Here is a 23887-nt window from a genome sequence, read left to right on the forward strand (position 1 = left end):
TCCAAATTCTAGAGGAAGGCCTGCTTCTTACTCACTGGCTTGAAACTCCAGAGAGCATCCAGAATTCTCTCTGCTTCTTTCCCTCTTCCCTTCATCTTTTTACCCCTAAGCCTACTTTGTGTCCGGGGAGCCCCGTGCAGTTTCTATGGCATTCTCATGTCCGCCATGGTTCCAAACCTATGAGGTTAGTGAGACTATTTCCATCTTGAGGTAGAGCAGGCTAAGTTAGGAGGAGCTAAATGGCTTATTCTGGATCCCACCGCCTGTGAGGACCTGGGCAGACCCACCCCTAGGTCTTCTGAATTCTCTTCTCCTCCTCACGGCTACTTTGGCTCAGTCCCAGCTCTGGCACTCTGTGACTGACTGGTTTTCAGGAACATCAATGTTTTCTTTTGTCTTCTGTCTAAATGGAGTTAGTGTGTTTAATAGTTCAAAATCTTTCTCTTCAGAACGTTGAAAACAGTGACCCAACAACCTTTTGTAGGAGAAAGAAACCTATAAAATAACTCATCTTGATAAAATGAGATCTGTGTTTGCCTCAGAGCTATTTCTCTTGGCCAAACAATCAAACTCAGCCATATCTATGTTCTAAGAATGCCCAAAGGAAAGCTCTCAAAATCAAGGAGACATCATAAAAGCAAAGGCTTAACGTGGTTTCATTACAGGTACTTTGATTTGGCAGGCTGGCTGCTGGGTTCACGTGACCAGAATTACAACAAACGTGGGAGCAGCGCTGCTCCTCATATTTACCTGTCTTGTCAGGAGGTGTGCTGGTCGTGTTGACATTCACGGGGGCAGACGTGGTGGGAGAGGGAGGTAAGGATTTCACAGGTGGCAGGGTGTGGGAAAGATCAGTTGGAGGCACAGGGGAAGAGATAGTTCCAGACTGGGGGAGCATATCAATGGCAGGGCTGGAAGCTATGGGAGCTGAAGGCTGGGGAGAAGGAAGGGGAATCACCCCTGTTGGAGAGTGAGGGCTCTGGATTACAGGTGGATGAGCTAGAGGCTCAGCAAAAGAGAAGGCACTGGAGGTCTGGGACACAATGGTGGCCTGAGGAGCAACTGGGATGGAATTGCTGGAAGAAGAAAATGGTGGACCACGTGGATGACCAGCAAGACACACAACGGGATCCTGCAGGTCACTAAAGGAAAGAATCAGAGAGATGCACGTGAGACACGAATGAGCTCCAGAGGCTAATCTCTTCTTCTGGCAACCATCTGACACCACCACGGTTGACATGGCTCCACCAGGGACCTGCCACTGCACATGCTCTGTGTACCTGCTACTGGCCTCCTGCCCCTGCCCACTGCCACCACCTTCTCCCTGGGAGGGGAATTAGCCAGGAGGGATGCTCTTTCATGAATTCCCAGTTCTGCTTCACTTGTTCACGGCTGCTCCCTGACTCTATCAGTCAGTTGAGGAGATCTTGTAACATTTCCAGGTGCTTCTTGGGGAGAGGAGCTATTAAATGCCCTGCGACCCAACTGGTAGTTTCCATATACTAGGAATCTGTCTTTTTTGGTGTTTTTTTGATTTTACAAAATTTACTCTCAAAAAAAATGGAATCACATGCCCAAACTGTTCCCAACATACTTAAAATTTTTCTAAAAACTGAATCAAATGCCAAAATACCATTATCCTTTACTATTCAAATCCACACTGACAAAACTGGCTCAATTTTTGGAACAACTGATTTGACTTAGAAGCTAAAGCATACCCATTTCAAAACTATGTCTGTCCATAATAGATTCACTAACTCTTGTGTCAACTCAGTATTAACAATGGCTTCAAAGTGGTATGGCGTAAACTGAAAAGCAGTTCTAAATTTACCAGTAACAACAAAATGTTCTTCAAATTTTTCTTACAGTTTTTGCAACCAAAGTACATAATTCTGTCAATTACAATCTTCTGCATATTGATTGATAGAAGAAAAAAATATGTAGAAATCACTATTATTAATTTGTAGAATGGAATTTTTAATTCCAGCAAATTCTTGTACTGGTCTTGGTGGGTCACAAATAAGCTTTTCCTTTCCAAGAAACTTCAAATTTAGATCGTTCACATGCACTGGTGATACTGGCTAGGAAAGGTAAATTACACTGCCAGTTTTTTTTCTTCAACTTATTGAATTTTGTTTCAAGAAAATCTTGAATTAGAGTTAACAATACATAAATTTTTGTGAAACTGATGAGCATAGGAATCTGTCTGAATCAATTTTATACTGCTATAGCCTGCCATGGTCCTAACCAGCACATAGTATGTGAACAAGAAATGTTTGCTGAATGAAAAAATGGATCAAGCTGGGGCCAAAGGGGTGGTCCCCAGCTTGTACATCAGCTACACCCTCAATGTTACTGTAGCCCAGTGGTTCTCAACCTTGGCTGTGCCTGAGAATTACGTAGAGGACTTTTTAAAAAACAGATTTCTGTGGCCTTCTCCTAAGTATCTGATTCAGTTGGTCCTGGGGTGGGGGTGAGGTTCCCAGGCCCATGTATTTTCATGACATGGAAGACTGAGAAGAACTCATCTACCATCTGGCACAAAATCCACCAGTCTTCAGGGGAAAAGGCAACAAATTATCACCCAGGGAAGACTCTGATAGATCCAGTTTTAGATGGTGACTTAGAACACCAGTGAGAATGTATTCTTGGAGCTTCTCTTGGGTTAGAGGAGGGAGGAATATCAGGTTGAGAGACCTAAGGAAAGTCATACCCATAAAAAGAAATGCTGGCTCAACCCAGTCTGGGCCAGGCACCCAGCGGGAAGCCTCTCCCCACGGCCTGATGTTCGGGAAGCAGTATGGACAAAGGGGTGCCAGACAGAAAGACGATGAGTCGCAAAGCCTTGGCTGGGGCTCCAGCTCTCACTACTCCTCTGGGCAATCCACCCAACTTCTCTGAGCCTGCATTCCCTAAATTGTATAATGCGGCAACCCATCTGGCCAAGCTGTGGCAAAGGTGCTTTAAGAAGTGTAAATTAAATTTCCTCCATATTATCTGGGGGCTGCAGCAGCCGGACCCCTTAGCATGGGGCTCCCATTCGCTGGGCTCAACCATGAAGAAGTTGCCCTGTATTGCTCTCATCACTTGTGCTAATCAGAGCCCTTAACCCACCGGGTGAGGTACGTGGTGAGCAGCAGAGCAGTGGCGGGCAACACCACCTATACGTTAGAAACCTTGGAGCACTTCAGCACCAGTGCCGGGGCTCCCAACCCAAACCAAATGAACGAGAATCTCAGGGATGGGTGCAGGCATCCATATTCATTTTAATGTGTTTCTTTGCTGAGGTATAGCCTAATACAGTAAACTGTACTAATCTTACATTTAGAGCTTGAAGAATTATAAAAATTGTAATTATAATATGTATACACCTCTATCATCACCACCCAGATCAAAATATAGAGTATTTCCAGCACCCCAGAAGGCCATCTTGACACATCAGTTTTAAAAGAGCCCCATGTGTTTCTAATGTACAGCCAATCTTAAGAACCAATGCATTGGAAAGACACGGGGCCATCATCTAATTCTAGCCTAATTTTTAAAAAATCCAGAAACCTAGGCTGCACCCCAGACCAATGACATCCCTAGCTCTGCGGGTGGGAGGCAGGCATCAGCGCATGTATGTATGTATGCATGTATGTATGTATGTATGCATATATGTACATGCTGTGCCGCACGGCTTGTGGGATCTTAGTTCCCTGACCAGGGATTGAACCCAGGCCCCAGTAATGAAAGTGCCAAGTCCTAACTCGGGCCCCAGCAATGAAAGGGCCATCATCTAATTCTAGCCTAATTTTTAGAAAATCCAGAAACCTAGGCTGCACCCCAGACCAATGACATCCCTAGCTCTGAGGGTAGGAGGCAGGCATCAGTGCATGTATGTATGTATGCATGCATGTATGTATGTATGCATGTATGTATATGCTGTGCCACACAGCTTGTGGGATCTTAGTTTCCTGACCAGGGATTGAACCCAGGCCCCAGCAATGAAAGTGCCAAGTCCTAACCACTGGACCGCCAGGGAATTCCCAGCATTGGTGTTTTTAAAACTCCCCAGATGATTCCAACATACAGCCAGGGTTGAGAACCACTGTTCTACAGTCTAGACCCCCACTACTCAAAGTGGGGTCCATGAACCAGCTTCACCTGGTTCCCCCAATGTAAATATCTAACATTTGGAGTTTAACCCAAATAGTTACCAAAATTTAGCATATGACAAAGGTGGCATCTCAGATGACTGAGGAAAAGGTGGACTTTTTAATAAATGGTGCTGGGACCACTAGATAGGCATTTGGAAAAAGATTAAATTAGACCCATACCTCCCACTACATAAGAATAAATTCCAAGTGGATCTAATGTAAAATAAAAAAAGAAAAGAAACCATACAAGTACTATAAAAACACAAGGGTAAATTCCTCTATAGCCAGACGTAGGGAAAGGCTTTCTAATAATGCCTCCAAATCCACAAGCAATAAAATAAAAGATTGGTAAATTTAACTCCATAAAAAATTTTTTTAATTTGCATGACAAAAACATCATAAAGTCAAAAGATAACTGACAAATTGGAGAGAAAATATTTGCAACATATAGCACAGACAAAGGGCTAATTTCCACAATATAGAAATATATAAATTACTCTTAAAAACTGATTAAATATCTAGTGGGAAAAAGATATGAACACACAATTCACAAAAAGAATACAAAAAATGGCCCCACATATATGAAAAAAAAATTTTCAAACAGTTTTAATAAGAGAAGTACAAATAACACTAAGACACCATTCCTCATCTACCACACTGGAAAATTTTTTCAATATGAGGACACATTCAGTTGGTGAGGCTGTGGGAAGTCAGAATATTGTCAATGCTACCCAGGTGATTCTAACGTGCAACCAAGATTGCAAACCATTGGTTTAAAGTAAGAAACTTCACACAAAAGAAAACTGTGCTTTTTCCCTAAAATTGAAAGCCCTTCTTCACCGTCAAAATTTCAAGTTCCTTAGCCAGCATGGCAATTAAGTATTATTATTATTAGGAAAAGGGTCACCAGATTTGCTACATACCACTGCAGTTTTTCTAACTCCTCCGGGGAGGAAGGGCAGGGGATCCTGACAGAATAGCAGCACTGTTCTGCAGGAAACAAAAAGAAAAGAAAGAAGAAAATGCATGGTCAAGAATAAGGCAAGGTAGAAGCTCAGCTCTGTCAAGTATTACAGTTCTTACAATGATGTGATTTTGAAGAGCATTAGCGTAAAACAGGTGATAAAATAAACTGGATTCCATTATATTGACAATTATATGTAAATAGTAGGTGCTCAAAAATAGTTATTGAGTGAATAATTTGGGGTTATATGCACATAGTATCAATCGCTCTTCAGCAACTCCTAAGAGAAATTCAGGAGTAAATATATCCCAGCAGCAATCGATCAAGCACTCCAAATAGAATTCTCCCTCTCAGTAGGGTTTGTTTTATCATGATTTCCAATACAGCATACTGAAACTTTACTGAGAAAGCAGGAAAAATCACCTTTTAGAGCTCCTTAAAAACTGCCCAAGGGAAAAAAAAAAAAAAAAAAACTGCCCAAGGACAAAAGAGTCAAAACAGAAAGCTGTAACATATGTAAATTTATTCACTGTATTTTCAATTTTGAAAAGAACACATCAAAGTCACGTGAAAATGAACACAGCAATAAAGATAGAGACAACTTACCCATCGGTCGAATCTTTACTGTTTGCAAAGCAACCATCACAGCACATATGTTCATTGTCTTATGCAGTTTTATCGTGAATGTACAATTTAATGTGCTATAAAGAGAAATATATATAACCAGAGTGTTACTAAACTGGAAACCTACCTACATATTTGTAATTGCTTTTTCAAGCTTAGAGTGAGGAAAGGGGGCACTGACACTGTTAACTTGCAATGTCACCCCAATAAGCTTGTAAACACCCACCTATCATGGGCTGAACTTTACCCCAAAGACTTTCTAGGACGAAGAATTTATAGAGGTTTACATTCACAGGGACTGCAAACCAGAGACCCTCTGACCACACACAGCTGCTGAGTCGTTTTTCCTGCCCGCATCATGAACATACAGGGGTGAGACCTGGTTGCAAAGACAAGCATCCTGACATCTAGAGTCTTACCACCCACCCGCACCGCCTGGTGTCTGGAGGCATTTGTGTTTCCGTCATGAGAGCCCTTTCACATACCAGCCTAGATGAATAGCAAGGTCTCTTAAATCCAAAATCTTTCTGGCAGTTCAATTCAGGTCATCAGATAACCAGGAATTTGACATTCTGTTTCTTTTTTACTTTCGTCTTGGTTTAGGTGAACAAAATATTAATGTTGCAACTAATGAAAAGTGAAATTACTAAATACGTATAGTGAACAGGAATCCGATCTACAATTTCATGGAAGACTTGCCTTTATTTGTACCAATGAACCGTCTGATGAGTAGAAACTGTTATTTTCTAGGACTTTTACTCTCACAGAATGCTCAAGATTCGGGTAGTGAGATTATCGACCTAAAAGCCATTGGCTTATGCAGCCAGGACAGCCAATGGACATAATTTCAAATGATAATCTGTGTAACCTCAAATAGCTGTCAGGCAATCTCTGATTCATCCTTGCACACACTTTTTTTAAAAAAATAAATTTCTTTCTTTATTTATTTTTGGCTGCGCTGGGTCTTCGTTGCTGTGCGCGGGCTTTCTCTAGCTGCAGAGAGTGGGGGCTACTCTTCGTTGCAGTGCGTGGGCTTCTCACTGTGATGGCTTCTCTTTTTGCAGAGCATGGGCTCTAGGCGTGTGGGCTTCAGTAGTTGTGGCTCATAGGCTCCAGAGCGCAGGCTCAGTAGTTGTGGCTCGCGGGTTCTAGAGCGCAGGCTCAGTAGTTGTGGCGCACGGGCCTAGTTGCTCCGCGGCATGTGGGATCTTCCTGGACCAGGGCTCGAACGCGTGTCCCCTGCACTGGCAGGTGGATCCTTAACCACTGTGCCACCAGGGAAGTCCCGACCCTTGCACACACTTTTTATTTTCTTCTTTTCTCTTTCTTTCCTATCTTTTCCTTCCCCCTCTCTCCTTTTCTCTCTTAGCTCCATAGTATGTTCCTTCTTCTCTGTGTGGCCTTCACCCTGACTGGACCACTGGGAGCCATTTGTTGGTCCTATTGGTGGCCTGTGGGGCTAAGGGCACTGATGACCCTTAGCTTCATAGAACCAGAGGCAAATGGCCCAACACCACCCACCCCTCTGTGCTTCATAAAGAAATGAGAATATGGATGTGACAGTGATATGTGTTTGGAAGAATAAAAAATTATATATCCAAAATGTCACTAATGTGTATTTATTTTAGAGGAATGCTTTTGAATTTGCACCCTAAGACTCCTTGTACTTTATTTCTCATGAGTAGAGAAATAAGGTTATTTATATAAGAGTATTAAAAATGACTGACCTTTGGGCCTCTGCTGTAGCACACACTATAAAATAAGTCTGAAACAAAAGAAAAAAAATACATGTTAGTTTGACAGATGAAAATGTCAGGCAAAATGACCCAGGACTAATCACAGCATCACAGAATCTTAAAACCACAAGAACCCCTAGGAATCATCCAATTCACATTCCTACCAGATTAATGACATATGATCAAAGCTATTCAGGCCATACAGGCTCTAGTTGGATACCTCTAGTGTCAGGAAACTCTCTACCACATAAGGGAGCTCATTCTCCCGGAGCCCTGATTTTAAGAAACTTGGTTTTACATACAGGAAAATCTACCCCCTTGTAATGTCCATCCATTGAGCCTAGTCCTGATTTTTGGAGTAATGGAACTAGCCCATTCATTCTTATACATGACAGATTTGGGGTAATTTAAATACATATCTCCTCAGGAATACAGAACTCCATGCTCTCCCCCAAATAATAACAATAATTATAAACAAGTACAGGATGTACTATGATTACCTCACTTAAAGTTTGCAGGGTTTTGTTGAGTTCTGATCGTCTGTTAATAAAATGAGAAATTGATATGAAGGAGATCATTGGTGATGTTAAGTTCAAAATAAGTTAGATTTTTAGCAATTAAATTAAGCATATGGTATTTATTGCTTGCAGTGTTCACTTTGAAGAAATACTAGGTATAACAAGAGATTCCTATGTGGGAAAAATTAATTATTTATATGACAAGGGAAACTAACCAGACAGAAGCTGTATCGGTTCTAGCCAACAGCAAGATATAAATTATGGTTGAACAATCTTATTTCATTAGGCTACTGCAATCCCCAGGCAGCTGCTTCTGGCAAAGGGCCAGAGGAAGAGCTGGCCGGAGGCAAGATTTCTGAGAGGGGCCAGCCACTCACCCTGGGGGCCCTCTGTCTCTGATTTCTTCCTCATTCTCTCTCCAACTGACTCCACCTGCCCTCTAGCACTCCCCAGCCCTGCCTTCCCCTCCTCACAACTCCTCTTTAGGAATTTCCCTCATTCCTCTCCTCCAATCCCACTCCAACAACAGTTTTATTTCTTCAATGTGGCAGAGCTTCACATGAACTTAGGATGAAAGAAATCTAGTTAAAGAACTCACGCTAAGGCAGCGATTCTCAACTGGGGTGACTCTGCCCCCCCCAAGGGACATCTGGCAATATCTGGAGACATTTTTGATTGTCACAATTGGGGGCAGGGTGCTCCCTGCATCTAGTGGGTAGAGGCCAGGGATCTGTTACACATCCTACAATGCTCAGCACAGCCCCACATAACAAAGAATGATCAGGCCCCAAATGTCAACAGTGCTGAGGCTGAGAAATCCTGCTCTAAGGACTGGGCAATAGTTCTTGGCTCCAGGGAAGGTCTGGAGAGAAGAGAAGCATCGTGGCAACAGTAGTCAGCTAGCTTTTCAAGCTGGCAGGAGCTGCTCCTGCATAACTGTGCTCAGAAACCACCTTCTTTCTGGGGTTTCCCTGGCCACTCCAGTCATGTCCAACTACTCTGCCTACTCTATATTCAGACACTCAGAACATCCTTTGGTAGCCTGTACGTGTCACCTTCATTGCAGGGATTATACTGTATTGTTATCATTTGTTTGCTTCCTGCTTCTTTCCTATCAGACTCTAGACTCCTGCTTCTCAAAATTGGCCTCGTGCTGGAACCACCCAGGGAGTTTTCAAAAATACCAATGCCTGCAACTCAGGCCCCAAATACCGATTTAATTGTTATGGAGTGCGCCTGGATAGCAGGCGTTTTAAAAGCTCCCCAGGTGATTTTAATATACAGTCAGGGTTGAGAACCACTGCTCTAGACCCAGTTTTCCATCTCAGAGAGTTGGGTTTATCCCCATTTGTATCCCCAAGGCCTAGCACACAGTAGGTGTTCAACAAATACTTGCTGGCTTTAAATGAACTCATCTATATTTCAAGTCTAGCAATTAAAATGAATTACTTACAAGTATGCTAGGTTGTGTTCTATTTACGAATTTGTCAGTTTAAAAACGTTTCCTATCACATGTGTTTTGTTTTTATTGATACCTTGGAAAAGTTTTCCTCTTCAGTGTCATCACAGATACTCCTCAGAGCTTCTGGATTTGGTTCAAAAGTTTACAAAAATCTCTTTTGAAAGATAATAGCAAGGTTGAGAGTAGATGAATTTCATCTCTGATGCTGCTTCCCTGCACAAGGGCAAAGACATGAAGTTTCCCCTTCCAGTGACAGTCAAGGTAAGACTGTCTGCTGGCCGACATTTTGACCTATTGTCTAACTAGGAGCATCTATTTGTAATGCATTTCTTATTGTCTGTGCTTACCCTTGTAAACTGAGGTCTACTTAACACAGACCTCTCTCTGACTTTTGAATGACCGATGCCTCATGAAAGCATGAGTAAATGATATACATGGAGTCCCACCTTGAACTCTTATTTCAACCTGGCTGGCTACCAAATCATATAAAAACCCAAATACCATTTCAAATGGAGCTCTTGAAACCGTGGGTAATTATTAGTCAAATCCATTTCGCCTATAACCTGCCTTCACTAATCAAAGTCCTTTTAAGACCTGCATGTCCTCCAAGCAGCATGTAGCCTAAACAGTAAGATGTTTTCCCGAGTTGTTTTCCAGGAACTTGGAGTCAGCTGTGTCTAGTTCTAGCTGAACTGGTTAAGACTGGATAGGACCTCTGACCCTCCAACTGGGCATGCGCGAGTGTCCAATGTCCTTGGCATCAGAGGGCTGAAAACTCCACCCTCAGATGGTGCTAGGTGCCTCCATTTTTGAACATGCAGAGGTCTGTAGCTTAGTAACACCTGCACAGAACAAAGATTACCCAGCTTTTTCCAATCACCTTTCCCCACGCTCCCCACGCTCCCCAGCCTCAGACTGCCCTGCCACTTTATTCTTTACCTCATAAATACCCCAAGTCCCTGGCCTTTGGGGAGGCAGATCTGAGACTTGTTCTCCTCATGTGGCTGCCTTGGGAATAAACCCTTCTCTTTGCCGCAAACCTTGGCTTCTCAGTGTTTTGGCTTGCTGTGCACTGGGCAAAACGAATCTGGTTTGGTGACACTCTTACATAATTCGATAGCATCAAAGAGAACAGCCTCACAGGGATATTAGTTGAAGACAGGTGACTATGGTTAGTTTGCAAAGATCTCAAGAACCAATTCTTTATGACCTCTGGGGTCTGTCTCTTTCCTATTCTCAGTTTCCAAAAGTACAGATAGCACAACAAGTCTCTTTCCATAGTTGATGTCTTAAGTTTTAAATCAAACAGCAGATTGATAACTCACTTCAATTCCCTTAGAGACAGGATTCCAGTTGAGGTGCCATTAGCCATAACTTGATTCTGCTAGAAGCACAAAATCATTAAGAATACAACAAATATTGTTTTGTTTTATAACACTTTCTAACAAGAAGCTGTTCTTCAGTTTTGTTGGGTGCCCAAAGAACTACACCCCAAAGACTGTGATTCGTAACTGCATGGAATATTGTCTAGCAAACGATCAAATACATATTGGCTGAGTCAGTTTTTGTTTTTACGTTTTCTTTAAAAAAAATATTCTGAATCAGCAAGTCTGATGTGCTAATTTCTATCTTTTGTTGTTCCAAGGGTTCCCCCAAAAGAACACTATTAAAGTTCTCTATGTGAATGTAAAAAGGGACACTTGGTAGCAACCATCACTGCATTTCTAGCACCTAGCTCATTGCCTGGCACATAGTAGGTGCTCAGGAAATATTTACTGAATTAACAAACCATATTTAGCTGGGATCTTCTGAACCAATCTAGGTTATGGGAAGGCTGATACTACTGTGTCTGAATCCCCCATGGGGTGAACAGGATCAGACTGAGAAGGCAATTTTTAGATTCAATAGATTACATTTCTTATTGCTAGGAGTTTCTAAGATAATTTTAAATTTTGACTGGCAATAGACCTGTATCACATAAACACTCTATTCAGCATCAAACCTAGTGAAAACTAAAATATAATTTTTAACAAAATACCATGATTATCATGAAGTCAAGCCCTCTCAACAAAGCTAATGTTTCAACAACACGTACTTTATTTAAATTTGGTGATAAGATGTCCCGGCGAGGGGATTAACCAAGATGGTGGAGTAGAAGGACGTGCTCTCACTCCCTCTTGCGAGAGCACCAGAATCACAACTGGCTGCTGGATAATCATCGACAGGAAGACACTGGACTTCACCAAGGAGGATGCCCCACGTCCAAGGACAGAGGAGAAGCCACAGTGAGACGGTAGGAGGGGCGCAATCAGAGTAAAATCAAATCCCATAACTGCTGGGTGGGTGACTCACAGACTGGCGAACACTTATACCACAGAAGTCCACCCACTGGAGTGAAGGTTCTGAGCCCCACGTCAGGCTTCCCAACCTGGGGGTCCGGCAACGGAAGGAGGAATTCCAAGAGAATCAGACTTTGAAGCCTAGTGGGAATTGATTGCAGGACTTCGACAGGACTGGGGGAAACAGAGACCCCACTCTCGGAGGGCACACACAAAGTAGTGTGCACATCGGGACCCAGGGGAAGGAGCAGTGACCCCGGGGGAGACTGAACCAGACCTGCTGGTGTTGGGGGGTCTCCTGCAGAGGTGGGGGGTGGCTCTGTTTCACCGTGGGGACAAGGACACTGGCAGCAGAGGTTCTGGGAAGTACTCCTTGGCGTGAGCCCTCCCAGAGTCTGCCATTAGCCCCACCAAAGAGCCCAGGTAGGCTCCAGTGTTGGGTTGCCTCAGGCAAAACAACCAACAGGGAGGGAACCCAGCCCCACCCATCAACAGGCAAGTGGATTAAAGTTTTACGGAGCTCTGACCGCCACAGCAACAGTCAGCTCTACCCACCACCAGAGACTCCCATCAAGCCTCTTAGATAGCCTCAACCACCAGAGGGCAGACAGCAGAAGCAAGAAAAACTACAATCCTGCAGCCTGTGGACCAAAAACCACAGTTACAGAAAGATAGACAAGATGAAAAGGCAGAGGGCTATATACCAGATGAAGGAACAAGAAAAAACCCCAGAAAAACAACTAAATGAAACGGAGATAGGCAACCTTCCAGAAAAAGAATTCAGAATAATGATAGTGAAGATGATCCAGGACCTCGGAATAAGAATGGAGGCAAAGATCGAGAAGATGCAAGAAATGTTTAACAGAGACCTAGAAGAATTAAAGAACAAACAGAGATGAACAACACAATAACTGAAATGAAAAATACACTAGAAGGAATCAATAGCAGAATAACTGAGGCAGAAGAACGGATAAGTGACCTGGAAGACAGAATGGTGGAATTCACTGCTGCAGAACAGAATACAGAAAAAAGAATGAAAAGAAATGAAGACAGCCTACGAGACCTCTGAGACAACATTAAATGCAACAACATTTGCATTACAGGGGTCCCAGAAGGAGAAGAGACAGAGAGAAAGGACCCGAGGAAATATTTGAAGAGATTATAGTCAAAAACTTCCCTAACATGGGAAAGGAAATAGCCACCCAAGTCCAGGAAGTGCAGAGAGTCTGATACAGGATAAACCCAAGGAGAAACACGCCAAGACACACAGTAATCAAATTCGCAAAAATTAAAGAGAAAGAAAAATTGCAATCATTGTTGCTTTTGTTGTGGTCATCCATGTACAATGCTTGGTGTCAGTCTATTTATCTCTTGTAAAAATAAAATACAGTGTGTGTGTGTGAAAAAAAAAAAAAAAATGTCCCGGCATTTCCATATACACAAAGTATATGTACATGCCTTCCCACACAAAGACATATACAAAAATGCTCTTAGTAACATTATTCATAATAGCCCCAAACTGGAAGTAACCCAAATGTCCATCAACTGGTAAGTGGATAAACAAATTGTGGTATATCCACACAATGGAATACTACTCAGCAATAAAAAGGAACAAAGTATTAACACATCCAATAATGTGGGTAATCTCAAACACATTATACTAAATTAAAGATATCAAACACAAAAGACAAAAAAATAAATAAATAAATAAATTTGGTGATGAAAGTAAATATGCTAAATATCAGAAATAATTTGAACCTTAAATCTTTAAATACATGAAAATTCACTTTTTAAATTGCAATTAAAAAATCTTTAAAACCTACCTGGGTAACATTGCTTTCTTCATCATATTGAAACATGATCTCACCTCTAAAAAAGGCTAAAAATAAATTTTCAAAAAGAAATTTGAAACTTGCATCCTTAAAGTTTGAGAAATAATACAATACAGAAAAATATTATCAGATTACTTTATAAACAATTTCATCAAATTCTCTGTTATTCACATTTACTTTCTTTTCTATCAGAAAGTTACTCAACGATTATCAATCAGTATAATTTTCAGAAAATATCAACTATACGTTTTATGTGAGAATGCAGAAAAAGAAAAAACTTGTCCCCTTGTCAAGAAATTTTATCCCTATCTATGTGCTTCGCATCAGGACTTTGTTTCCCTTAACGATGTTAACTGGGGGAACTGTGGCTCTAACACTGCAAATCTTTTTAAGCTGTTATAGTTGCAGTTATGGGAGACATGGGAGGGAGGGAAAAAGGATTTCTCAGCAGTTACACAGCCTTATGAAAGTCTATTTATTCCTTGCCATTTTGGGTTTTTCTTTTTCTTTTTAAAATACAGCTACCAAATGCAATATCTTTCCTAGGAGCAAAGTTGAGATTTTGCTTTGAAACCTGAACAGAATGCAGAGCAAATCCTTTCTTCAGCTGAACAACTCATTGTGGCTTTCGTCCCAGAAATGCCAGAAAACCCTGTTCTGAAAATGCTTGCCTTGGGAAACACTGAACTCAATTTCAGTCAATGCCATTTCCTGCAGGGTATACTCGGAAGGGCTTTGGCTCTATCTGGAGACAAATAAAACGTAGACTCCTTAACAGAAGTATACTGTGTGCACTTCATAATCTACAGAGACAAAAAACTGGCCTCCTGATCAGAAGGGCAAGGGATAGCATATAAACTAGAGCAGGGTGCAGCCAACTTTTTTGGTAAGAGATCAGAAAGTAAATATTTGAGGTTTTGTGGGCTATATGTTCTCTGTCGAAACTACTCAACTTTGCGGTTGTAGCATAAGAGCAGCCATAGACAGTATATAAATGAATGGCATGGCTGTGTTCCAATAAAACTTTATTTACAAAAACATGTGGCAGGCTATTATTTGGACTATGTGCAGTAGTTTGCTAACTCCTGAGCTAGAGGGTGGAAGGCCTCCCTGTCTCATCTTTTATTGCACTACAAAGTACAACTGATTCCCACAGCCAAGGACCGAGTGGTCCACTTCCCCTTAAAATGGCTGACAACACCACTAGGCCAGTGATTAACATAATTTATCTATTCCAGCAACCTTTCTACTGAGAACCTCAAACTCTGCATATTGATACTGAAATTTCAATTAATGCACTACATAATTATTAAAAGTAAAGATAATTGATGGGGCTTCCCTGGTGGCGCAGTGGTTAAGAATCCACCTGCCGATACAGGGGACACAGGTTTGAGCCCTGGTCCGAGAAGATCCCACATGCCACGGAGCAACTCAGTCCGTGCGCCACAACTACTGAGCCTGTGCTCTTGACCCCACGAGCCACAACTACTGAGCCCACGTGCCTAGAGCCCGTGCTCCTCAACAAGAGAAGCCACCGCAATGAGAAGCCCGAGCACCGCAACGAAGAGTAGCCCCCGCTCGCCACAACTAGAGAAAGCCCGCACGCAGCAACGCAGACCCGACGCAGACAAAAATAAATTAAAAAAAAAAGATAATTGATACATGCATAGAATTGCTCGTACATTTTTGCAAAAATCTTAGCTTTTAAAAACTTATTTAGTGCCTGTGTGTGTGTGCTGACACCCACAATTTTTCTCCCTCACCTCTCCATTCTCCAAGTTCATCCCTCAGTCTTATTCAGCACATGCTGAGTTTCAAGAATGTGCTGGGAGCACAGGGGTAGCAGAGCAACCAGGAAGCCACCACCTTCTGACCCTCAGCCTAACTCTACCTGGTCAGCTCTCAGTTTTTTCACCAGCCTCCATCTCCCTTAATGAATCCAGATTGGAATCTGAAAGAAGTGAAGGTTTCTAGTTTCTGGCAGGATATCGTGGAATTTCTGTTGACAAAACAGTAGGTCCCCTGAAGAGGCTGTTTTCACCAGACACTAAAACAAATGGTCAATTCAGTAGCTTAACTGGGGAAAACATTACTCTAACCAGCTTCCTGGCATCTGTTATTCAAGATGACCAGTTTTTTTTTTTGACTTAATGTTCAATTTTCAGTTATCAAACATCATGTAGACATAACACTAAGCTAGACATTAGTCACCAGTCCAAAACATAGATGAAGCATGAAAATAATGAAATTATGGAGAATTCAGTAAAGAGAAGGGTAAGAGAGGAGGGAGAGGAGAAGGAGGAGAGAAGAGAGTTCCACAATATATGAAAGTGAAATGTATCCAACAAGTTTCTTCTCCCTTTAATCAAAGCCAGCTAACACTTTCCTGCTATATTCGACCTGGAGCATACTTATCAGCAGAAAGCTCATGTAAGTAAACCTCACATTCACATAAATAGAAAGTGTTTGTGGAACATTCTTTCAATGGAAGTTTTCTTGTTTTCTAAACTATCCAACCTTAACTTACTTCACTTGAAATTGTTTCCTATGTTTTTCAAACAAATTATTAAACTGTTAAAAGGAACAGAATAAAAGGAAAACATTCCAATAATGATTGGCTTTTTTGTATCACTGGAGCCACACTAAGACTTTAATATTATAAAATACTTTGTTACCTTCCTCTTCTTTCTTCCCATGGTCCAGTTCTGACCTGCCACACCATGTTTTTCTGTTTTTCACATCTCTTTCATTGGTTTTAATAAGGAAGGGAGCCCAGAGAGCCAAACCAACGTCAGAAAAGTGGTTGTTTCATTCCTTCTGGCCCATGGCAGGAGGGAAAATATTCCCATTTCAAAAATAGCATGTTCTCAAGCGATTGCCATCTTAATTTTTAAAAATAGTGGACAGTCTAGTTAGAGATGGCAAAATACACTATGGGCACTACTGCAATTAGCGTCCAATTAAACTAGGTGTACGTAAGATTTTCAACATTCTAGTAGAGTGGTTTGTTTTATTTTTAGCAAAAGACAACATCCTGTTTCTAAGTTATAATACTTAAGGTCCTATGGAAAACCTTGAGGATTTTATATACAAGAACTGGCTTTCAATAATTAAGTTCATTATTATGTTCATAAATCAACTCTAAGGGCATTAGCTATGGATTTAAAGCTATGGTGAAAAATATTTGGTGCAGAGCTTCATGTTCTCATATTAAGGAAGTTAACCCATTATCTCACTTTCAGCCTGTTCTAAAATTTGCTTTTGTTTTCATTCGAGACTCTTAGTAGCCAGGTGTGATGAAAGGAGATAAATCAGAGGGGCACACATCACATACTCAACGGCAGGAAAACAAACCATTTCTCTGTGGAGCTAATTTATCTGGTAATGTGTAGTGTACACAAGAACTAACCTGAGTCATTGCAAATAGATGACAAATTGCAGATATTTCTCTGGGGTTTGACACCTGCAAAGAAAACACAACACAGCGGGTTAAGCATGTAAACACCTGCACTTACACACTGCATTAAGAGAATTCACAAATTCAAGCATTAAGCGTGTACCCAAAATATTATATGTTGGATATAATTGGCTGGATGAATTCCACAAAGACTAAAGGAATGAGAATTTTCATTTCTTAGTAGTTCAGCTATGGAACTGGACTCTACTATTCTTTAGTATGTCAGTGTCTGATCCCCTACTCCCTAAAATTTCTTTGTCCCATTCCCAATTAATCCCTCTTCTGTCCAATATAAAAGGAACAGCATGAATACAATCGAGTATAGAGACTTTAAATGAAATAGCCCTTCCTTACTCATAGGTCTTCCTTCCTTTCCTAGGCAGGGGAGTCCATGAACACTCTAATGCTGGTCTTAGCTCCTTATGCAAATGTATGTATGAAATAACATCAATGTCATGATGTCATTTCACATGGGCAAAAACTAGAAAATTCAAAAAATATTTGCTGAGCACCTACCTTATTCTATAGGCTTTGGGAGGTTCCAGATACAGACCCTGCCCTCAACAAGCTTACAATCTAGTGAGTGATACTGGCCAGTAAATAAAAAGTTATGGTGAGGGCAAAATGGAGTGATGGCCAGTACAACAGATGACGTAGGCATACAAAGGAGGCAGAGACAAACGGGAGGTGAAATAAGCCATGTTAGAAAAAATACTTCATACATATTAACCTGAGAAATACTTTCTCCTTTGGTGAAAGGAGAGGTACATCTCTTCTTTGATTTGATTTACTCCACTGAGAATCTTCCCTTCATTAATTTCATCCTTTTGGCAAAGTATAAGAAATCTATAATAAATGTGAGGGGCAAATGCTGATAATGTATTAGCAGACTGCCAAGGGGAAAAGGTTGTCATATTAAGAAATATTTTGATGTCCCTGTTAGGTCTGGTTTGGTCAGAATTAACGTATGCAATGCCTGATTGCTATTTTATTTCTACAGTACTTTATGAGTGCTTAATTCTTTCCTAAGAGAACTAGTTTGAACACAAACTAAAATTATAATTTGAGTTAGTGCATGCAATGTGGTTCCTGCCAGAATGATTTAATTGACATTTGGTGTGTAGGCATCACATTTCAGCTAAGAGTTTTGATTCTGTGAGCAAACTGAATTTAGGTGCCAAAAGTTACCTGACATGTAGATTTCTATATTGTTCCATAGCAATGTTACCCACACCAAAAGAGAAAGATTTCATTTTAAATATACTTGCTTATGGATATAACTCACTGGAAACATACACTATGCAAATACTATAGATTACTATGGATAGTAATGCTTTAATGTTCTTGGTCAACCATTGGTCTATTGCTTACTAAGCTTTTCATTCTATCATCTCTCATCTTTCTCGAAATTTTAGTAGCACCTTTGTTTCCAGCGATGCGTGTCTTTTGCTACTCATTCATACTGAGAATTTTCTTTCCTATTGCTAGGGCTGTTATCCATAATTTCCTCCAAGTACATGGCCACAGGTCAGCCTTTAAATCATGAGCGAGAAAACTCTGGCTGTAATGGGCCAACCCTATTGTAAATATTTTAGGCGTTGTGTGTCATATAGTCTCTGTTGCAGCTACTCTACTATTCCTTGTGGCGGGAAAGTAGCCATAGACAATGTGTAAACAAATGGGCATGGCAGTGTTCCAATAAAACTTTATTTACAAGAACAGGTGGTGGGCCATATTTGGCCCACAGGCCATAGTTTGCCAACCCCTGCTTTAAATCAACTGGAAGCCTTTGTTAAGCAAATCATGTATCCTTAATCTTATAATAGGCACTTAATAGTACATCCCTTATTTGATTTAAAAAGAGTTTGAGGTTCACTCCTCTAAGAATCTTTCCTTCATAAATTGCATCTCACTGATAATCATTAGCACCAGCCCTTCTATCTCTCATGATTCTTAACCATGTCAGAAACACTTGTGAAATCATTGCCTTTATCTGCACACATGTTCATGCTGGTTATCTGTTTGCCTTGTCTCTCCTCATAGACTAGAAGATTCTAGAGGGTGGGCATTGTGTCTGATCATTATTATATAACCCCAAACACTTAGTACAATTTAAGGTACCCAGTGCATAAACATCTACTCATGAAGAACAGATTTCATTTTTAAAAGACAGGAAAAAAGAGAAAGAAAACATAAACACCAGCCATTTGTTTAATTTTACTTTAGTTATAAAAAAAGAAAGTCTTGATATTGATAATAAGTCATACCTGATGCATTGAAGGTTTTTACTATAGTGATTTTAGTTTTTTCTGCAAAGAAGCAATTTAAATATTAGAGCAGAATTGTTATTTTTTAAAAACAATTTGCCATGAGTATCATTTTAGTGAACTGCTAAGAAAATCATACTGTTGACACATTTAAGACACTATTGGTCATCTCAGCAGCAGAATGAATGAGAATTACATACTCAGATCATATAGCATTGGCAGAGGGTGGGTCTGGATTCGGATTCCTATGTTTACCCAGTTAGATCACTCCTGTTACTCACCCCACTGCTTGCATAATTCTACTGCAGTTTCCATGCGCTGATGCTAGACAAATTAATGTGAACTTACACTTCAGATATGCAGAATTAAGTCACTATCAGGACCTTCAGGTGATAGGTTGTAAGGAGCAGGTGATTCAGAATAAAAATTAATGGAAACAGTAAACACAGGATCTACTATCAAAATACTGCTACTATACCCTAATATCAACAGTGTTCTGCTATCTTCTTTAGGAGTTAATAATTATAATAATATAATATTATTGATAGATAAAATTATTCTCAGAGAGGTTGAGACTATCCAATTACAGTCATACAACAAGCTCACAGCAGAACCAGGACAGAATTGTTCAAAGTCAATGACTCACAGGCAAATATTAACACACTCTGAAGAAACGAACCTTAGAAATATCTTCCCGACACACTTTGGGAACAGAGCCCATGGCTTATTTCCCAGATAATAGAGAACCAGGCTCAGAAATCCTTACTGTAAGGATGGCCAATTAGAAGAGACTGTGTTCCGGGCACAGACTTACAAAGAAGGTCTGTCTCCTAGGGTGGGTAGCAAGTTCTGAAGAAAACACAAAGCTCAGATCTTGGAGAAACACTTAAGAATGATGATGTTATCCTGACAGTTTCAGAAATCTCATGTCTGTATGTGTTATTGACAAGCTTCTGTTTCAGTGTGTGAAAGACCCATGGGCAATGATTGGTGGTAATTATAAAAGCTGACAGTATTTTGCATTACTATTAAGAATCCTTTTAATATATTATTTTGTTTTGCCCTGATACTTTCCTTTCCGGAGCAAACAAAACACAACTGTGAAATGAACTTCTGATTCCAGTAAAAAAATGCTTTGGGGGAAAAATGTTCAACCTCACAAATATGAAAAGATGCAAAATAGACCCTAAGGAATTGAGAGGAAGATCTAACAGTATATGACATAGTCTCAGCTCTAGGCAAAGGTACGGTTACACAGACATTCTCATCCACTGCAGACAGGAATGCTGTTGTGTGCAACTTTTCTAGAAGGTAATCGGGCAGTTGGTATCAAGGGCCTTAAAATATTCATAATGCTGACCCAAATAAGTCCAATCCTTGAAGAGCATTCTACAGAAATCAGGGAGAAATGCAAAGATGTTGGCACAAGGATGTTCACTGCAACAATTTCTATTTAAAAAGTAGAAACAGGGACTTCCCTGGCAGTCCAGTGGTTAAGACTCTGCGCTCCCACTGCAGGGGGCACGGGTTCCATCCCTGGTCGGGGAACTAAGATCCCGCATGCTGCGCAGTGCAGCCAAAAAAAAAAAGTAGAAACAAATTTAATGTTCACATATGGTACACGACGGAATATTATCAAGTCATTAATAGTAAGGGATGCTGGAAAATACTTATAATTTAATATGAAGTCAAAAGGGCAAAATATAAAAATTTATGTAAACTATGACTATTTTGTTATATATTTACATAATGTGTATATATATATATGATACTGAATGGAAATATACCAAATTATTAACAGTAATAGTCTTAGGAAAGTAACATTAAAGATGATTGCTATTTTCTTCTTTGCATTTTTCTATATTCCCCATTTTTTATGAGCTAAGATGTATTACTACTGTAATCAAAAAAATTGTAAATGTTATTTTAAATGGAGTGCTATAGCCATAAGAGTTTGGAAGTTCAGGAGTGTGGTGACACCAGAATTATAGTTCAATGTCAAAGTAAAACGAGTAATAAATCAACAGTTGGAGTCATAGGAAATGGGCAAGGAGATAACTTTTACTAACCCAGAAGACCACACAAGTGAGAAAATCAAGAAGCCACAGAAGACAAGTTATTATATTTAGAAATAACTTGACATTACCTGTTTTGTTCAAAGTAGATAATACGCTCGAAGTAGCATCTGAAATAAAATAATAAAAATTAGCACAACTATTGGCATGGTTAACAAATACATGCATCTTCCTAGGTTCCTTAGACATTTCACTTTTCCCCAAATCCTGGAGAAGTTAGAGACTCCTGCAAAAGCCAACTGGTCCACCCCCTCACAACACTAGCCATTCCCCAACCCGCGCAGACCATTCCTGAGCAAGTACTCATTCATTTAAAAATGTGTTTCCTGAACACGTTTTATGTGTCTAAAACACAGCAGCACTCCTATAATCATTAGATTTAAATAAACCCATTTATGTTGTTTAATATTTTGTCCCATTTTTTTCTCTATTATAATGAAAGTCTCTAAGGGATATGACATTTCCATAGTTAGTAGTAACTTTAATATTATACATAGCCCTGTAGATGCTTAATGCATTTGTACCTAAAGGTATACTCTTATAAAGCAATCTTTAAGAAATTCTAGGTTAAATTTGGAGTTCTTGAACATGATATTCAACGAACTTTTAAGGAAATCTCATTTTGATCGTTTCACTTAAAATCCAATTTAAAATCTACCCTACTGGTATTTCTCTAAATGAAAATCCTTCTAGAATTTATTATTCTGGATGAAACTTTAAGGGGGAAAAAAAGGCATGTACTACATTATCACACTTTAAAAAAAAAAAAAACCCACATAAATGGGATCCAAAAACTACTGCCAAGGCGATTTTAAAGATGTTTTTTCACTGTAAAAAGTAATTGCACATAAAAATGATAACGTCTTCCCTTCCCACTGGACCAAATGTGAATTTAAACCAGTTTTGATCGGCGTGAGTTGCATCTATGATTGTTTAGCTCCTTAACCACCAACCACATGGTGAGATTTCATCTTCACTAAGGGATTGTGAAAAGTGTTGGGTTTTGACTGCAATAAGATGGAAGGCTGTCTACCCACAGAGAAAGGGAACAGAATGTGCTGCCCTGCCCACCTCCCTCGATTATAGCCCAATCCTTTGCCCTTTTCCCTAGCATGAAGCCAGATTTTCTTTTTCATTTCATATTATTTAAAAATTGATAAAATCATCTGTAAAAAAAGGCTGTCTCTGAACACTTTGTGCCTCTAAATCCAGGCTGAATCACATTAAAGTCACTGGATGTGCTTTTCCCATTTAAACAATCTGTCCTGTAAAGTGTGTTGGCATAGTGTTGGAGAGCAAGTAGAGCTCTCAAAATGTGATCGATATTTCTTTCCTTTCACAGCACAGTTAGAATGGTGGACGGCTGTCCTCCTTCCACAATAAGAATTTTATCATTTAACCAGAAAGTTTAGTTTGCTCTCCAGGGTCGATGGTCTGGGGGATTTTTTGTGTTTGTTTGTGTTTGTTATTTGAATAAGGAAACCTTCAACACCATTCATTATACTTATATTCATATTAAGGGTTATCAATTTTCACTTGCTTCAGAAAAATTCTTACCATTTAGGCTTGTAGTTTCAACCTCTTTTGTCCCGAGGAAAAACGACAAGACAAAGGTATAATTAAATCAAAAACTTAACAAATTGGGGTAAATCTAGGTTTAAATTTTTTCAAAATCTTGCCTGGAGTACCATTGGAGTAGGGGACAAAACCAACAAGAGATGATTCAGCTGCAGGAGAAAAAAAAAATTCCAATTAATACTTTGAAACAATTATTTATTGAATTTTAAGGAGCAAAACTTTTGAGATATAATTATGAAAAGTAGAAAATGTGCTATCAGACCAATATGTAGTTAAATCTGCAAGTCCCATAATCACTCAGTGAGTATACATTTAGTCAGAAAATCATAAAGAAAAAACCCAAGAGATGAAATGAGTACAACTGTTTCATTTTACAGGTAAAGAATATGAGACTCATGACCACGAAGCTTGCTCTGACCTATGGAATATTATGGAAATAACTTTAGGAACCACAACAAAATAGAGACATACTACTTTCAAAATTTTTCAGCCAGAGAGTTCTAGAAAACATTTTATAGTTTAATAATTTGTCACACTACAATTATGAAACATATTGGCACATAGGGTCTACTCTGTTTATAATGACACCTGGTAACTTTTCTCATAATGAACTTAAGATTTAAAAAAATGACACTGCTATCACTCAGTACTGTACTACCTAACACAACTTCCTGGTAAGTTATTTTAAAATATGGCTGCTGGGACTTCCCTGGTGGTGCAGTGGTTAAGAATCCGCCTGCCAATGCAGGGGACACGGGTTCGAGCCCTGGTCCGGGAAGATCCCACATGCTGTGGAGCAACTAAGCCCATGCGCCACAACTACTGAGCCTGCGCTCTAGAGCCCGTGCGCCACAACTTCTGAGCCCACATGCCACAACTACTGAAGCCCGCATGCC

General features: G+C 40.1%; 1 protein-coding gene across 10 annotated transcripts in view; it reads right to left on the reverse strand.

Annotated features, from left to right (window-relative positions):
- The window catches only part of ADGRG2 (adhesion G protein-coupled receptor G2), a 144515-nt gene that overhangs the window by 22997 nt on the left and 97631 nt on the right, over positions 1-23887 (reverse strand). For 3 of the 10 annotated variants that reach the window (XM_068532813.1, XM_068532818.1, XM_068532812.1), the window contains 12 exons: positions 23093-23140; positions 22971-22994; positions 21485-21523; positions 19339-19380; positions 17024-17077; positions 13606-13661; positions 10769-10827; positions 7964-8003; positions 7455-7492; positions 5710-5804; positions 5063-5129; positions 751-1142 (listed from right to left, as the gene is read on the reverse strand). In XM_068532813.1, the coding sequence (XP_068388914.1) occupies positions 751-1142; positions 5063-5129; positions 5710-5804; positions 7455-7492; positions 7964-8003; positions 10769-10827; positions 13606-13661; positions 17024-17077; positions 19339-19380; positions 21485-21523; positions 22971-22994; positions 23093-23140 (954 nt within the window). The remainder of the gene's footprint in view (positions 1-750; positions 1143-5062; positions 5130-5709; positions 5805-7454; positions 7493-7963; positions 8004-10768; positions 10828-13605; positions 13662-17023; positions 17078-19338; positions 19381-21484; positions 21524-22970; positions 22995-23092; positions 23141-23887) is intronic. The other 7 variants (XM_068532816.1, XM_068532820.1, XM_068532817.1 and 4 more) reach the window with 6 other exon arrangements.

The sequence above is a fragment of the Eschrichtius robustus genome, chromosome X (assembly GCF_028021215.1).
Source record: "Eschrichtius robustus isolate mEscRob2 chromosome X, mEscRob2.pri, whole genome shotgun sequence".
In the NCBI taxonomy this organism is placed as follows: Eukaryota; Metazoa; Chordata; class Mammalia; order Artiodactyla; family Eschrichtiidae; genus Eschrichtius; species Eschrichtius robustus.